This window comes from Astyanax mexicanus, chromosome 1 (assembly GCF_023375975.1).
Source record: "Astyanax mexicanus isolate ESR-SI-001 chromosome 1, AstMex3_surface, whole genome shotgun sequence".
NCBI lineage: Eukaryota > Metazoa > Chordata > Actinopteri > Characiformes > Acestrorhamphidae > Astyanax > Astyanax mexicanus.
Window position 1 is genome coordinate 12,850,089 of NC_064408.1, and position 19,289 is coordinate 12,869,377.

Below are 19,289 nucleotides of genomic sequence, written 5' to 3' on the forward strand. Positions count from 1 at the left end.
TGAGCTCAAAATTGAGCTAAAAGTCTTATTTTCTGGATAGTAAAGACAGTTACTCCAACAAAAGCACAATAAACTTTTTTAATACCCTTAAAGGACCATTAAGGATGATACTTTTTGTAGTTACTCACATCAAGATCAGGATGTATCATCAGATATTACGGAAACATGCTGAGTTTAAGCTCGAGCATCTGATGTCAGCAGAGCTGCAGGCAGTATTTTCTTATTATAGCTGTTTTCTATCACCATAGTTAGTTAAGTAGAAAATCGGGATTTTGGACAATGAAACGTATCCCTTCACTGATCTGCTACAGAGTGAGACTCGTTGTCGCTTGCCACTGTGTGTCAATCTGGCAACCTACATAAGATTCATTGGAAATTGGACTCCAGTAACAATTATAAACATCTTTAACTCTCATGTATTACTGATTGTTCCTTTAATCCCAGAAGAAGCAATGTGTTGAACAGTGTTGAATGCTTACTGGGTTCTAAATGTGGATTATAGTGTAAATATTACAATGCAACAAAAAAAGTGACACTGACTTTGTAGTGGTGCATTATTGTGTGTTGCATTGGTACAAGTAGGTCAGACACAGCAGTGCTGCTGGTGTTTTTAAACACCCCAGTGTCACCACTGAACTGAGAAGAGGATGACCAACACAAACTGTGCAGCAACATATTTAGAGCTTCTGTCTCTGACAAGGTGGGGCAGCTAGTGTGAAGCACACAGTGTTTAAAACCTCCAGCAGTACTGCTGTGTCTGATACACTCATGCCAACACACAACACACACCAACACAATAACCACCACCACCACTGGCCACCAGTGTCACTGTAGTAATGATAATTAGTTTGCTATGTAATGCTCTTTGAAGAAGGGCATAAAAACTCTTTTGTTATTGGTGCCACAAACTATTAGAAATTGCTTGCCCATGGAATTGAACCCAAGTGTGTCACATGAAAAAGCAGTGTTGTTATCCACTATTCTACGCTAACCGCTACATAAACATACCATTGTCCGTGATCATAGTAACGTGTGTGTTGGATATATTCCAGCATACCAGGATATGGAATATCGTCACATAGTCCGACCTTAATGATGACAGAACTGAAGGACTGGACAATAGAGATGAAGTATAATAGAGCTGATAAGAGAATTGGGAAGGTTGTGTCTCTGTTTGGGATGTTATTGAGTTTAAAAACTCTAGCAGCACTGCTGTGTCTAAACCACTCATGCCAGTACAGCACACACCAACACACTAACCACCACCACCACTGACCACCAGTGTCACTGTAGTAATGATAATTAGTTTGCTACGTAATGCTCTTTGCAGATGGGCATAAAAACTCTTTGTTATTGGTGCCGCATACTATTGGGAATTGACTGCCCATGGAATTGAACCATGAAAAACATGAAAAAACAGTGTTGTTATCCACTATGCTACGCTAACCGTTACATAATTGTCCGTGATCATAGTTTTGTGTGTGTTGGATATATTGCAAGATACCTGGATATGGAATATCGTCACACAGTCCAGCCTTAATGATGACAGAACTGAAGGATTGGACAATAGAAATGAAGTATAATAGAGCTGATAAGAGAATTGGGGAGGTTGTGTCTCTGTTTGGGATGTTATTGGGTTACATTGGAACATCGCTGGAGTTGGGTAATTTTGCAGTTGAACTTGGGTAATTTGCTGCTAATGGGGTGTCCTCTGGCTGTGCATGTGAAGTTATTCAAACAATTGTTGAGGATGAGGTTACAGAGGCTTCCTTTCTCTTAGAACCCCCTGTCCCTAGAACATACCCCCCTCCCCCCACCCTCATGCATGCTTCACTTCTCGGAAACTGCCACAATGCCTCCAAATCCTTCTCATTGACGACCCGACTGCTCTCTCTCTCTGTGCTGGTGCAGTAATTGCTCTACAGTCATTATAGTATCAATTTCTCAGCAGACTCTGTGTTTTTTTCCCCCCTTGCTCCTCTGTCTCGGTACGTGGGGGCAGTAAAGGCAGTGGGCTGAAATGCGACTCCGCTGCTGTTTTGACAGCACCAGCGCTATAATGCCCTCCACTTCTCTAATGCCCATCTCAGAACACTGTCCCTGTCTCCCTCTGTCTCTTCCTTTATCTCCTGTAAAAACACACTGTATGTAGTAGCCAGGCCTGCCTTAGGCCTAGTCTAGAGCAAGAAGACCCATTTCCATGGGGGGTAGACTTAAGGTGCTTTAGTTCTACACTGTACCAATGGTTCGCGAACGCCTCTTTGAATCATTAAATTCAGATGCTTTAAGATGCTGATATACAGGTTTGTACAGATTGTACAATATGAACTCTGTAGAAAAGCATTTTTAATTGAATCTGGTCTTCTACAGTAGCTGCATATGAGAGTAGGTTGACTATAATGACTTGGCCAATGCCAATTAAGCTTCATAATCTGGAAGTAGTCATAGTTGTAGCCGCAATGATCATTTCTGGCCCAAACAGAACAAATTAAACCACAGATTTCACAGATTTTAATTAGTTTTGCACTTTTTTCTCTATTGAATACATGCTTATAATGATTCATTTATTTCAGCATTTCTACTCTAGTCACACTTTTAACTCAGCAGTGCAGTTTTAGTCATGAATTTATCTCAGCCGTGCTATTTTAACCATATATAAAGTTATTGCTGTCGCTGCTGATGAAAAAAAGTCCTAACATTAAAAGAAACACTGCAATATTACATACTGTATATACTTATGCGAATTAGTCATTGTTCAGTGTAAATTATTCTTATTTAGTCTAATTCATCTTATTTGGCCAAATAACTGCCTATATGCAAGATATAAAACCCACAGCATTGTGGCGATGGAGCACCATTTAATACATTTGGGTTGAGCAGGAGTGGCGTTTACAATGTACAACAAATCTAACCTGTCTTTACTACTAACGCATGGAACTCATGGATGTATGCAATCAAATCCTCAGCAATGTCCCACAATCTAGTGCAAATGCATACTGTACTTTAGGAGTAGACACTGTTATTGCAGCAAATCCTTGATTTGTAGACCCTCAATGTAGAAGAAACATCGGATGAGCAGGTGTCCACAAACCTTTGGCCACGTAATGTAACTAGCATTTTCACATTTACAAAAGCTCATAAATAACATCAGAAAGTCAGTGAAACTGATGGAGTTCAGATTCCTTATTTTATTGCTGTTTTAGTTTAAGGGCAATTCTTCCCATTTTTCTCCACATTTCTCCATAATTCAGGAGTTAAGAACAAAGTCATTCATATAGGTTTGACATGAAATGTGTAATTCAAAGGAAAAATTCTGACTTTACAGTTGTGATGATGGAACATGGGAGGCTATGGGAGGCTATGTCATAAATTATTTCTTTATTTAAAATTACCTACACATGTTTTCAAGAGTTTAATATCTACAAACATTGATATCAGTAAAGTAGTGGTACATTTAAAATAAAAAAAAAACTTGTTCTAAATGTTCTTAATTTTTATAGCAATTATTAGTTAGTATTTCACTAATTGTGTTAATGCACATGACTGTCTCTAACAGACACAGAAGGCTTTTAATGAATTTTGAAGCATTTCTGTGAGGATTTGACAAGACAAGACAAGAGCCTTATTTGGATGATCATCCCAAATATATAAAACAGTAGAAAATAGCATTATACAGTTTATTAGCACTTTTACTTGTTTATATCTCATTAAATCAGCTGTACACGCAGTAGCTGATTGCATTCGTTATAATAAGTGTCCACAAACATTTGGACATATAGTGAATAAAGACAGTCTTGAATGGATTAAAGTATGAAATTCTATAATCAGTGTCCTCAGAAGTGAATTAACTGTGGAAATTTCTGCTAAATTTATGCAGAAGAGACTCATTCATATCTAATGAAAAGCATCTCAAAAACAGCAGCTTTACAGGAGGTTTAGTGGAAGTCAATGTAAAAAGATTTAAAAGTTTATTTCAGGTCATTTTTAAACATTTCAAATGCTCCATTCATCAAAAAAATTACATAATGTAAGGGATAGTTAATGTGTTCAAATTATGTAGTACACTAATAAATCAACTAAAATATAGATACTCATTTTTCATTGGACAGTGATGATATACTGTATTCAGTCCTATATAGAGATCCTCATTAGCTGTTAGCATGTTAGCTGATATTTAGTCTAGGGTTAAATAGCTTCCCTGGAGAGGAATGTTTTGTTAGAGGGTTGTTTTCGTGTCCCGAAAAGGTCCGAAAGGTCATTCCTAATGTTGTTTGTAAGCTAATGTCCAGTTACATTAGCGTGTATTAGCTAGTAGCATCTCCTTTATTTCCATTAGCATTTAATGGTTAGCATCTGTGCATCTGTCTTGTCAAGAGTGCAAGCCCAAGTAGGCTAACACACGTAATCACACAGGCTGCTTCCTCCTTACTAAGTTACTTAGTGTGTGTGTGTGTGTGTGTGTGTGTTTGTGTGTGTGAAGGAGAACCTTGGCAGGATGCTTTAGAGCATAGCAGTACTGTTTAGATCAGACCCGCTGATTGAAGATCCCATCTGTGACGGACGTTTCTCACACACACACGCACAACACACACACACACACACTGGGCCATGGAGATGGTTGTCACGGGAAACTGGGTCGGAACAACACGTCGGCTCACTGGCCAAATATTTTGGTGGTGTTGGACAGGGGAGCGTTGGGGGGGTGCAGGATTTGGGGGTAACCGAATTCTTTCCTGACACATAGTAGACTTGGCTGAGTCTCCGGCCCTCAGGGGCCAAAGCCTTTGAAATGGGGATAAAGGGCCCAAGCCTGGCTTCCCGAAAGCACTTGCCAATCACTCCCGAAACCCCTTCTCTCGTTTAACGTCATTCAAACTGTCTTAAACAGTTACCTACTCACACACTCACTTTCCTGTCACGCTGTCTGACCAGTTTTAGCCTGTTGCTAATGTGCAGCCTATCGGATATACCTGTATATTAATATATCTGTCTACTCACAATGAACTTATAAGGAAGAGCATAGCTATTGTTCCAACACTATATGGACAAAAGTATAAATTACTGATTGATGTAGGTGTTTTACTCAGACTTGTTGCCACAGGTGTACGAGATCAAGCCCCTATTCATGCAGTAGGACTTATTTCCTACATGCACATCTGGTTGAAAGTGAGATATGATATGAAAACACATTTATTTGTGTTTAAAAACAGATATATAAGTGCTCACATAAGCATCATTTCAATCACTTTTAAATTTAATTTTAGACCAATTCAGCTGCTACTGAATTGAATTCAGCTGCTACTCAGCTGTATATCAACCATCACTAGAGATGATACATAATGCAGCATTACAGAGTAGCATCACAGCACGATTGGAGGAAAGCGCAGTGACCCAGTTCTGATACATCAGCTCACAGACGCCTTCTGCTGACTGACATCACCGTAGGAGTGATGAGGGGAAAGAGCGCCATCTACCAATTGTGCTCTCTCAGGGCTCCGGCAGCTGATGGCAAGCTGCAAGACCGGGATTCACCAACACCAACAAAAACAATATTGTTAATTCGTTGACACATTGCATCTGGTGTGGTATGGACTTTTTGTTACACTGAAAATGTTTTTTTTTTTTTTTAACTTTAGCTAGTTTAATCTAATTTACCTCCTCCCTCTTTACTTCCCTTACCATTAAGTTTTTTTATGCTTACACTTTCTTCATTCATTCTTTCAAACTAAAAGCCCTCGGTATATATAATGCAATTTCATGATCATGAATCACACAGACTCTGCAGCAATGGGCCATTCTCTCGTGAAAATATACTGTATGTAGAGGATGCACTGAACTGGAATACATTTTTTACGTTGACTTTCTTTGGAAGTTTAAGAAGGTTTTTCTCCTCCTTGCAATTTTGGACATATAGCAAAGATATATTGCTATATAATTGCTCATTGGGAAGACAATGCAGTCTTGGTCAGCACATTTCTGTCTGTACATTTATTCTAATGTCTTGGTGAGTTGAAGAGCCTAGTTTGTCATTATTTGTAAACGAAGAAACGGAAGCCTTTCGGTAAAGCCCTCCGCGTCTGTGGGCTTTGAATGGAAGTAAATTGAAGGGTTGAGAGTGATCTAAGGCCTCTGGGGATAGAGAAAGAGAGAAAGAGAGAGAGAGAGAGAGAGAGAAGCAGATCAAGGGCAAGAAAGAGAACGAGTGCTGCATCTAAGCCGCGCTGGCAGCACATGAACTAGCCCCACTGCTGGCATGGGACAAAAGGAGACCCATAGGGCAAACAGGGAGGGGGAAAAAATTATTGACTTCTCACCACAGCCACTATTTATTTTTCCCTGCTCTGCTGCCCCGCTGTTTGTTTTTGAGGCTGACAGATTTTTTTTTTTGCCTATTTTTAGTCGTCAGACTGCGATTGAAACGGTGGCGGCGGAATGTTTTTCATCGGCACAACAAAGCCGCAGACGGGGACATCTCGCCCACTCTCCGGACTAGACGGACCACTAGCTTTGACCACTTTCAGTATTCGGGCCAGCGAGTGTTTGTGCGTGCTGTGGTTTTGAGCTTCAGATTGGGAATTTTTTTGGTTCCCAGGCTTACCCTCTCATCCCCTTGGTTCTAAACCTTAAAGGAAACCCAAAGCGAGTCTCTTGGGGTTGGAGTGACCACCCGAAAACTGCTACTGGTTTTGGGCTACTGTCTTACTGTCTATCTGTGCCCATTTCTGTTAACTCAAATGATCTTATTCATCCCAGAACTAAGCTCAGCACCATGGGCGATTGTATCTTCTGTTCTGATGTATCTTGTTTATTGAATGCCCTTCTTGAACATTGGATGCCACCACAGTTGATTTGAAGGTTTTTAAAAAAGAACTTAAAACCATTGTTTTTAGCAGATCTTAGGATTAGAGAATATGTTTTATTTTTTAGATTCTTCAAAGTAGCACATCTTGCTTACTGTACAATACAATATGACACACCCCTAGTCAAGTATCAGGCAAAATAGGCCTAGAATTGTTTAGTGAACTATCGCTTTAATAACGAAGACACTCTAGTCAGCCCAGTACAGCATATCATCATCTTTTTAATATGTTTATGGAGATGACAGCAGACATTTAATATAAGGGCAGGAACTCTGATGCACATTTCTGAAGCATTACGGCAACATCTGCTTTCAAGACATGGCCTCACTCAGGGGTGTTTCAATCATCAATAAGGGTGTGAAATGTTGCGCTGCAGGCTGCTCAAAAACTGGTACGTCTGCCCTGAAAGCAAGACAAAGCTTCAATGGATTTAATAAAGAGAGAGAAGAATGGGAGATCGAGATGTACCAGAGAGAAAAAGAGAGAGAGGGATAAAGAAAGAGAGATAGATCTATTGCTTTCTCCAGAACTAATTCAGAGCAATTATGTATAATTTTGCCTGCAAAACTTCTCACGAGGCCTCGCAGAAGGAGCCATTTTTCATCAGCTTCAGCCTGAAGGCCCTGAGGTTCTGAAGCCAGCGGAACATCCAAACACGTGTGGAGCTCTGTGTGAGGAGTCCCACACAAAGCTATCCATTATCTTTATCCCACACCATGCCAAATCCACTTACACTCAACAGACATGAACACAGGCCCACCATCTCTGAGAATTTTTACCTCATCATCTATATTAGTTATAGTAATGATAAAAAATAGCAATGGATTTTATTTGAAACACACTTTGCATTTGAACCAAATCTCAACATGCTACATTGTAAAAAGCAAAACATCAATTTAAAAACTAAAAAAATCCTAGAAATCCACATGTTATGAGTCACAGGTTCTGATAAAAAGAAGGTCTTTAAGTCTGTTTTTTGTAGTGATGGATATTCCGGCTCTTCATAGAGAGACGGTTCTTTTTGGCTCAGTTCATTAAAAAGATCTGGCTCTATTAGCTCCCAGGTGGCTCTTCCACAGATATTTTGTTGCTTGAATTACTTTATTACCAAATTGAGACTATGAAGAAACACATAAGGAATCATGTAGTAACTTAAACGTGTTAAACAAACCAAAATACAAACCAAAATACTACTGTGAAGCATGTAACTCTGATGAACTTCTCCTGTGCAACAGAGGAAACTCTTGCTCTTCCTTTCCTGGGGCGGTCCTGATGAGAGCCAGTTTCATCATCATAACATTTTTGATCGTCTTTGCGGTGACTGCACTTGGGAATACTTTCAAAGCTCTTAAAATGTATCACCTTGACGGACCTTCATTTCCTAAATTAATATTTATTTGTCTTTACTTAGTTGTGTAGTTCTTGTAATAATCTGGATTAGAACATTACTCAAATAGAGCTATTCACTGTATACCTGTAACTCTACCTCTTCACAACTTTACAACTGATGCTCTCAAACACATTAAGTTGCAAGAAATTCAAGCAATTAACTCACAAGTTTAGCACAGCTCTTAACTCATTATCATCATAACATCAGAACATGAGTCAGTATGTCATTTAGAAAAGGGATTTATTAAATCTTCACACCCACAACACTGTAGTAACAATATGAGACAGCTCAAGAACATCCAGCGTGTGTTTGTGTGTATGGATATGTTTGTGTATGTGTGGTTCTGAAATTGAAGAAACAAAGAAAGGAAATAGAATTGGCTTGTGTCAATAGCTTTATACATAACAACATGTGCAATAAATAATATGCAATAAACACACCCAATAAAAGCTTCACACACAATTTACAGTATAAAACTATATAACTTATATAACATATAAAACATAGCTACACATAACTAGTGCTTAGGTAATCAAATTATGAATGTGGAACACCTATAAGCCTAAATCTGGCAATAATAAGGATTAATTGGGCTAACAATGAGCTAAATACTGTGTTAGCATGCTAATCGCGTTTAGCATTGAGTAGCATCTAGTGATTTCACACAACAAAACTGGTGCATTTTAAACTGAAATTACTATATAACTTATCCACTTCTAGTGACTAAACTCACCATTAGATGCGCGCACACACACCACACTATCTGAAGAGGGAGTCTTCTGCTGCTCAGCTTTACCTTGTCCATTTCTAAACTGGCAATGAGGGGGCCTAGAGGGGCTTCAACTAATTCACATAGGTGGCTAACCACCTGCCTGAGTAAAATTCATAAATATCATAGAGAACTAATAACTATCAAAGTTGTGCTTCTAAACACCTATAGTCGAACTATAGACAGACAGACAGACAGAAAGACAGACACATAGATAGATAGATAGATAGATAGATAGATAGATAGATAGATAGATAGATAGATAGATAGATAGATAGATAGATAGATAGACAGACAGACAGACAGATTTTTATACACTATTATGGTCTGATTAATTGTTTAGGATGTTGAGTTTTGTCAAATGAATGATCGTTTATTTAATGTACAGTAGTAAAGCCAATATAAATGATATATTTGGCAATTTAAAGAACTAATCAAACTAATGGATAATAACTAAAAGTTAATAAATAAATTTGTTAAGAGAAAAAAGGTTAATTTTTTTCATAATGTATATATAAATATATAAATACCTCCACAATGTCTCCGAGAGATCACTGAACACTGTATTCATTACATTACATTACATTTCATTTGGCAGACGCTTTTGTCCAAAGCGACTTACAATAATGAAGTACAAAAGTAATAGGAATTTAGATAACCCATTTTTAGATAGGGCTTAAAGGAGGTCGAAGGGAAATAAAGGGATAGAGAAGTGAAGGAGGGGAAGAAGAAATGGGGTTAGAAGTAGTTAGTGTGTTAGAGGTGTTAGGAGAGTAAGTGCTCTTTGAAGAACTCTGTCTCCAGGAGTCTCTTAAAGATAGCGAGAGATTCCTCACAAATATAAACATTTTGACAAAATTCACCGAAATAAATATATATATATACAAAAATCTTTTACCTCAGAAATTCTGAGGTAAAAGACTTTTGTGCAGATTTCTGTGTATTTTGTGTACAGTGCCCAGTGATAATTAAGTAATATTATTATAAGTGGTTTACTAAAAACACATCAGTACAAAATAAAACATACCACTGTTGTCGGGCCTGTGGTGGACATGGCCCAGAGGAGGTGGCAAAGGTGGCAGTCCTACGTACAACCAGATTAAAGAGGAGGCATTCCCAGCAGTACAGACCAATGAGGGGCCTAACAGATCCTAATAACGCTATACACTCCTCCCCTGATTGACCGCTCCAGCTGTGTGCTCTGTATAACGTGGTCCTCCTCACGCCGGTGATGTCAGTGCGCTCTCTGGCGTGTTTTGGTTCCTGAGTTTCTGTGGGTGAGGTCGGGGGGACTCCCCAGGGACGCCCCTCTCCAGCCACAGGCAGGCCTGCAGGGATGAGCCGAGCTGCTCCTGGGGTTCTGTTTCGGGTGAGGAGGAGAGAGAGGGTGATTTAGGGTAGATTTATGTTGGGTGGAACGCACAGGAATCCATGGTGTTCCTTAGAGTGACTCACTACACTAACAAGAAATACGGCTTTCTGGTGGAGCCTTATATCATGCTTAATACTGTACTGCGGTCGAGGCCGTGCTGTCTCGACGCTGGGCTTCTTATGACCATGGAGTTTCCTCAGAAGAACCACATCTCAGTGGAGGAAACAGAGTTCTGTCCAAGTATTATTGCTTTAAGACTGGTTTAAAATGACACCAGCTTACCATACAAAGCAGCAATACCACATTAATGCATGGTTCCATGCTCCTTTTCCAATACCAGTATTGAAACTCTGAGCATCAGTTGATATTGTCTTGATAGAGACACCCAACAGTATAATATAGAAGATATCCCTACCTTAAACCTTGGGCACGATGTGTTACAACGCTTATTGCTATCTTACCCAGAGGTGGAAAGTAACGAAATACATTTACTCACGTTACTGTAATTGAGTAGATATTATGAGTAATTTGATATTTTTAAAGTAGTTTTTAAAATAGGAAATGTTACTTTTACTCAAGTACATTTTGACACAAGTAATTTACTTTGCTACATTGGAAAACTCCCTGTTACTGAGTAAAAAATAACATGCTGGGGGAAAAAAATTGTTTGTGCAATAACCTTTTAACAGTAAAGAAAAAAAAATGGATCATAGAAACCTATGCCACTTGTTCTTGAAAATGTTTTATGGGGTGGTCTGAACAAATACTGCCTGAAAGGTCCAAATTATTATGTGGAATAATAATTTGTATATATATATTAATTGATAATAATTAAATTATGATTTGTTGTACTTTTTCTTTCATCAAATAATTAAAAGTAACTATGTAACTTTTACTCAAAGTACATTTTAAATTGAGTACTTTTATACTTTTACTCAAGTAGATTTTAAGCAAAGTAAAGGTACTTTTACTTCATTACAATTTTTCAGTACTTTTTCCACCCCTGATCTTACCTAAAGTATTGGAACAGTGAGGTCAAGCCCATTATTTCTTATGTAGACTGAAAACATTTGGGTTTGTCATTAAAATCTGAATATGAGACAAAAGATCAACATTTCAGCTTCAATTTCTAGATATTTACATCTGGATTTGATACACAGTTCATAAAAAGATAGCATCTTTTGTCTAAACCCACTTACTTATACTTATTTTCAGTGTGATTTCAGTCAGAAATAAAGGGATTGGCTCCAATACTCACTGTTCCAATACCTTTGGAGGAGATTGTACACAGACATTACAATGCAATAGTAATGTTAATGTAAGAAATACTCTCTCCAATAGCTTCTTTTTAGCCGAAGAAAAAACTCTCTTAACTTTTGAAAGTTAACTTAATTGTTAAAAGATATTATTTAATTTCAAATATCTGATTTCTGTTGGTACATTTATCATAAAAAGGGCTATGTAAAGAACAACTGCAAGATTGACATTATGTCAAAAAGATGGCAAAGTGAAGATTTATAGTATACTAGTTGTAACGTGTTGTTATTCTCCAAACACAATTAATTATGCCACTGAATTCAATCCAACCTCCTCCATAATCTGCCTCTTTTCCGGCTGATTGATTAAAAAGCTTCAACACAGACGACACAATAGCAGAGGAGACATCCCAACTATCCAATATACTCCTTTTTAATTGAGCCAAACTGCTCAATTATTATTATTATACTGCTATAAACAAATGCTCTCTGCTGCTCCATGCTGTTTACACTAAACGGTGCATGTGCAGCGCTCACTGCTCACAGCTATGAGACTCTGTGCTGCATGTCCCTTTGAAAACACTGAGTTTAAAAGAGCAGCGCCAAATTTTCGGCATTCTGTGTTAAAGCTGCTTCCCACTGCTCAGATATACGGAGTAGAACACAGAATCTTCTCGCTATATTTACTTTCTTGCTATATATATATATATATATTACACTGACATATCTAATGGGACAGGAACTGGTATGATGACTAGTATATCGTCACTGTCCAATGAAAAACACTCCAAACATCTCCAAAACAGCAGCTTTACAGGAGAGTGAAAAACCTTGTAAACTTTCAGTGGAAGTCAATGTCAAATGAGTTTATTTCAGGTCATTTTGAAGAGTTTCTATTGGTCCGTTCATCAAGAAGTTTTGGCACAGTGTAAGGGACAGTTTGTCTGTTAAAATTTTGTAGTAAACTAAAAATCGACAAAAATGGAGATAAGTGACGATTGGCGATATGCTCCTATGACTTTTACCATAGAATATACCTGTGGCTTAAAGTGTGTGGGTCTCCTACACTGAATGTGAATGGGATTCCTGCCAGAGTCGCCTGTCTGTTCACAAGGACAGTTTTAGCCAGACACCGCCGTTCACCATAATTCCCACTTATTTCACTGAGCTGAGAGATTCATAATTAGTTATATAGTAAAAAATATTGTAATAGAGAGTGCTGTTGTTGCTATAGTTTATGTGCTATTAGATGTTCGTGTTTTAGAACAGTACGATCGCAGGGCGCGGGACTCTGAGGCGGGATGGCGCTGCGTGTTTGATAGAGCACCTGTCATTTTAATGGGAAATGGGTGGAGCGGCGTGTTTCTTCCTCTCGCCCTCTGTCTTCTTCTTTTGGTCCACTCTGATAAGGCGACTATTAGTCAAATGTTCGCCCACATGTACAGGAAGAGCCCTGTACCTATCACCTGTCCGCCATAGACATCAGAGGGACGGGGATTCACACACACGCACACACGCACACACACACACACACACACTCACTGCCCTGCCAGAAGTCTTCCCTGTGAAGACACTGTAGCTGGCCAGGCTGGGAGTGATCATGTCTGCACGGAGCTGCAGCTGTGGTTTGGAACGGAGTCTGGAATCTCTTAAGCGCAGCCCCTGACTCCTCGTTTGTTTTGCACTTTGACGAGTGATTAGATTAGGGTTAGATTAGATTAGTCTGCTGGTTTATGATTCAATTATGACCTTTTAGTGGATTTTATTGCGTTTTTATTATCGGTTTGTTGGCCGTCCTCACTCAGACCCAGTTTATCTGTTTTCCATTTGGAACACACACACTTCGGGATGCGTCTTGACTGATAGGGGTGTTGGGAATTGGCTGAACACCATTAAAAGGAAACCCCAGTCACTGTTAGGCTAACTAATAGTATTAGTTGAATTATACAATACTTTTGGTTGCTTTCCAGGACGGGGAGTAAACCCACGACTTAGTTTTAATGGAAAATCCACACATAAAATGTTGTGTAGTCCAAGACTAGACTTAATCCATGTCCAGAAAATTACCCTGTATGTTGAAAAGTTTGTAGACAACCAGAGATTTGATATTTTATTTTTAGGAGAGATCAGTCCTCAAGCAATAGAATCAAGCAGATAGCTGTGGAATATTCTTTTGATTGCAAGTAAAAAAAAAAAAACATAACAAGGAGATGGCGTAAACCTGATCCCCCAGTAATGGAGGAATGGATGAATATAGTCAATGAAATATATGTAATGGAAATTTGAAATGAAAATTGAAAAATTACATTTGCTACCAGGCTGTAGATGTCAAAATCTGCAAAAATATGGTAAAAATGGACAATTTACATGAGGAATTAAAAATACCAGATTTCTTTGAAACACAAAAGAATAAATTACTACCCAGAAAACGTACATTTATTCCTTTCATATCGGTATTATTTTATTTTTATAGTATAGCAATTTAAGGCATCCTCCATGTTAATAGTTCCATGTTCTGTATGCATGTATGTGATAATTGTAATATTAGAAATTATAACAAAAGAAAAATTGTACATTGTGAATGTCAATTCTTGGAAGTAAACACTGGAAAAATGAACGATTATGAAAAAAATTAAAAGTTTGTAGACACCTGCTCCTCCTAAGTAATTTTTTTTCCTTTGCTGCAGTAACAGCATTAACTCTTATACAATCACAAGCTGTAGGAATAAAAATATCCATGTGTGGATTTGATATCATTCAGTCATGAGAACATTAGTGCGATCAGGTACTGATAGTTGCTGATTATGTAGCTATAAATCAGAAATGCCACATTTCTTAGCTTTCATTGTAAGTCAGTGTATTACAGTACATGCATTCCAAGTCATTTTGGACCGTTTCTGTTGGTTCTTCCATCTGCCACATTCACGTAAAATGGAAAAGTGAAAAAAGGCAAAAATGAAGAAAATTCGACACAACTTTTAGTTAATGAGCCTGGCTACCAACAGAGGAACGAAGTAGAGGGGTATAAAGCCCCCAGTATTGAGCTGTAGAGCTGCATAAATGTGTTTTCTGTAATGATGATCAACTCGTTTTAATAAGCTTGATGTTAAAAGAAATAAAGAACAAGCAGGTGTCTCAATATTGTGTCCATATCGCAATTTTTTTTATAAAACAAAAATTGTCATCTGACATCATGACCAGCATTCAACCTGAAATTAAGGTCTATTGACATTGGTCACCAGCTGGGTTGCTTGATTTTATAAAATGTAAAGTGTTTTTGTGGCATAACAGGCCTTCACCAGCCCACTGTGAACTGCTACCTCCCTCTGAGCATAGGTTCACAGACCACTACAGGGTGGCCACTCGAGGCCTGAAGCCCGGCAGCTGAGAAATCCTGCCCTACCACATTTAAATGGCTGCTAATAATAGTAAGGCGGTGGTTCTCATGAGGTTCACTTTGGGTAAATTGCAGACAGTTTCCAGAAAAGAAACCCAGAGCTAATTTGTTGACATTTTTTGAGAGTGACTTTTGTGTAAGAACTCCGAGCGCAGTGGTTTTAGGTGAAAACAGAATGAGCTGTCGGATGTTTGTGAAGATGTTGTTTGATATGGTCAGTGGGTCAGTCACGCTGTGGGTGATATTACTACCTAGCAATCTAGCAGCGTGTGTTTACAACAGAGGTGGAGTGTACTGGCAGAGTGAAGTGAACTGTAACTGAAAATAAGTTTTTAGAGGCTGTTCTAGTCAAAGTGGGTTACCGACTGTGATTAAATTAAGTTTTTTTTTTGTTTGTTTATGCATTAATTTAGGCTTGTTGTTAACTTTAATATAATCAATTATGTTCTTAGTAAAGAGAGAGCCCATTAACCTACCACTTTGTGCCAGGTTCGCACTACATGATTTTAGCCCAGTTTTTTAGTCTCTGACAGTTTTTGGTGGATTGCCAACAAAAACTCTGCTCGGAGGAAAAACAGGGAACTCTCTGCTCTCGCATATTCTTGTAGTGTAAACTACTGGAAAACTCTTGCCGAGCCGTCGACGACTGATCTCCGACCAGTCGCAGATGACTGGCAAATATTTAGTATGCTAGATATCTGACTCAGTCAGCAACTAGGAGTCAGGAACAGCGGCTATATACTGCAAATGGAATTATGGAGAAAGAGAGAACCCTCTGCCCCCCATTATATCATGAAATGATTGTAAACTTGTAAACTGTGAATGGAGTTAAAAGTTAACACTTTAAATTAAAACTAATAATAAACTACTTGTTCTGAGTAATTCTTTAATTTCAGAAAGTAGTTTACTAAAAAACACTAAACTAAAAAAAAAGCATTTTACACCCATTTTAAAGCACTAGCATTACTGCTATTCTGTGAGCTGATTGTTTGGCTAGACTTTTGTGTAAGAACTCCGAGCGCAGTGGTTTTAGGTGAAAACAGAATGAGCTGTCGGATGTTTGTGAAGATGTTGTTTGATATGGTCAGTGGGTCAGTCACGCTGTGGGTGATATTACTACCTAGCAATCTAGCAGCATGTGTTTACCACAGAGGTGGAGTGTACTGGCAGAGTGAAGTAACTTTAATATAATCAATTATGTTGATTTGAGCCCATTAACATAAATGAGATAATATGTATCAAATCAAATTTATTTGTATCGGCCCAGGAGAGCCCGAGGGTCCAACATCCATCGGTATCGGGTCAGACAGGTGGGCAGTCAGTAACTCAGAGGAAGGCAGAAAGATTATAAATTAGTTTTGACTGGATTTATGTAAAACAGAGAGTATAAATTATAACATTATAAATTATAAATTATAACATTATCAGAGTGTGATTATCTAGGGACTCCGGCAGATCTGAATAAAACAGCTTAACTAAAGGGAAAGAGCCAGAAGGTAACATAGACACGGAGGCACCCTGAAACACCGGCATCAACCCACAAAACTGAGTGACTGAGTGCAGTGGGAGAACAACAGCACCAGCATCTCAGTTTACCCACAATTCCCTATGTCCATGAACCCCTGGATCTGAATTACCAAAATCTAAACTAAACAAATAAGTTTTTAGTCTAGACTTAAAGATTGTGTCTCAAACATATTATACTGGGGGTGTGACAAAATATTGATACCATGACATATTCCATCATTTTAATCTTATCGTATCAATGCGATGCAAATCTAAATGTTTTTTTATTGAAACCTAGGCTCTCTAAATTCTCTAAGACATAAGTTACTGCTTCATTAATCCACATGGAATAGGGGGCAATGCCTTATCATGAGACGCCCTGTGATTCCCATCCCAAATCTTACAGCCATATATGCTTGACTCTTCTTCTTGACTTTTTTTATGGAGATGCGGAATTCATTTTCCAGCAGGATTTGGCACACTGCCCAAACTGCCCACACTGCTAAAAGTACCAATTGGATTGAATTACTGTAATAAAGTAACTTTTCAATGATAAATATTTTTTTTCTGAGATGCACTAGTATAGATTTTTTCCTAATTAACAGTACATTTGCTTTTTGAGAGTGTGTTTGAAAGCACATTATTTTAATATATTTTCATTATATCAGATGCATGAAATTGACTTTAAATAGCATAATTTATTGCAATTATTTTTGGGATATATACCATCCAAACATCAGCAGTTTTTGTAACAGGCCTACGTCCAGTCATACACTATGGCTTCGTATCAGACTGTAACCAATTATCAGTAGTAGTGGGAGTTACAGAGCATCTCACGATAGGATATTATAACAATACATTGCCCACGATAACGATGATGTCACGATTCTGTGATTCTGCGATACCTTTTGATCCATACTGAATCAATCTTTTCTGTTTCTCTCTGCAGTCTCACCCATTGTCTCTGTGCAACACCAGTGAGGATGAGCGCCAGGACAGTCTCTTCATCAGCATCGTTAAGCTGGAGAGTCCAGAGAGCAAAGTGCCGCAGTGCCAGCCTCTGCTGGACAAGGTAAGACTGGTGGAATACACACATAACAAACACACACATACTTGCATGCTCCGCCTGCTGCCAGGAGATGGAGATGTCGGGAACACTGGTGTTTGCTTAATGATGACGGTACTGAGCTTGGCATGGACTATCTTGGCATCAAGGCTGCAGAGCAGAACGTTAGTGGTGTGTATTGAGGTTGTTTTGAGATGTTAGAGTCTGAAAAACCTTTTTGGAAATACTATAGAATGTAGATTTTGGATTTTTTTATCTTAAATCAGAGCTGTGTTTGACTCAGACTTGAGAGTCTAGATTAAATAAGACAAGCAATATTAATGTGGTAACAAGACTCAAGACTTTTTTCAGACTCAAATCCATTTGCAGATGACTGGCAAATATTTGGCATGCTAGATATCTGACTCAGTCGGAGACTGGGAGGTTATAAACCCTAAAACTTGCAGGCCAAGATTCAGGCTAGATGTACAGGCCATAGACTCTGGATTCATAAAGACAAAACCTGACTTAAAACTCACAAACCTAAGACTCAACCTAGATCTAGGCCTATCCCATATTCCTTGATCTTAAAGACTTGCAGGTTATAGATTTGCAGGTTATAGACCCAAGACTTGACTAAGGCTTTCAGAAAATTGAACTGAGACTTGCACAAGTCATAGACTCTAGATTTGATCCAGATTTTTGGATCATAAAGACAAATCCTGCCTTAAATACCACAAACTTGAGATTCAGCATAGACTTAGGCCTATCTCCTATTCCTTAAAAGTAAAGACTTGCAGGTTATAGATTTGCAGGTTATAGACCCAAAACTTGACTAAGGCTTTCAGAAAATTGGACTGAGACTTGCAGACCAAGATTTAAGATTCGACCTAGATGTACAGGTCATAGACTCTAGACTCTAGATCCAGATTTTCACATTATAAAGACAAGACCTGACTTAAATACCACAAACTTGAGATTCAGCATAGTCTTAGGCCTATCCCCTATTCCTTGATCGTAAAAACATGCAGGTTATAGATTTACAGGTTATAGACCCAAGACTTGACTAAGGCTTTCAGAAAATTGGACTGAGACTTGCAGACCAAGATTCAAGATTCGATCTAGATGTACAGGTCTTAGACTCTAGACTTGCAAAATCCAGATTTTTAGATCATAAAGACATGGCCTGACTTAAAACCCACAAACTTAAGACTCAACCTAGATCTAGGCCTATCCCATATTCCTTGATCTTAAAGACTTGCAGGTTATAGATTTGCAGGTTATAGACCCAAGACTAAGGCTTTCAGAAAATTGGACTGAGGCTTGCAAGCCAAGATTCAAGATTCAACCTAGATCCACAAGTCATAGACTCTAGACTCTAGATTCAGATTTTCAAATTATAAAGACAAGACCTGACTTAAAACTTGAGACTCAACCTAGACTTAGGCCTGTCTCACTAGTCTTTGATAGTAAAGAGCTTGACATAACAGACTCCCTGTGATTTAGCAGCTTCTGTTTTCCAAGACTTTCAAAAGAACAGATTACCACAAAGGACCTGGTGTTGCAACCTCTTGCCTCTGCCTTGGATCAGCTTCTGTCGCCAGTGAAGCACGTTTCAAAAATACGCCTGCTCCCCAAAGACATTTCACTATGCAGCTCGCGTTCCTTACTTTTGGCTCTTGGCTTTCACATCA

The 19,289-nt window shown here is 38.5% G+C and overlaps 1 protein-coding gene across 2 annotated transcripts in view; it reads left to right on the top strand.

Moving 5' to 3' along the window:
• Positions 1-19,289, top strand: part of LOC103040062 (E3 ubiquitin-protein ligase RNF43) — a 212,584-nt gene that overhangs the window by 145,519 nt on the left and 47,776 nt on the right. For both annotated transcript variants that reach the window (XM_049466290.1, XM_022665826.2), the window contains one exon: positions 17,500-17,622. In XM_049466290.1, coding sequence (XP_049322247.1) covers positions 17,500-17,622 — 123 coding nt within the window. The remainder of the gene's footprint in view (positions 1-17,499; positions 17,623-19,289) is intronic.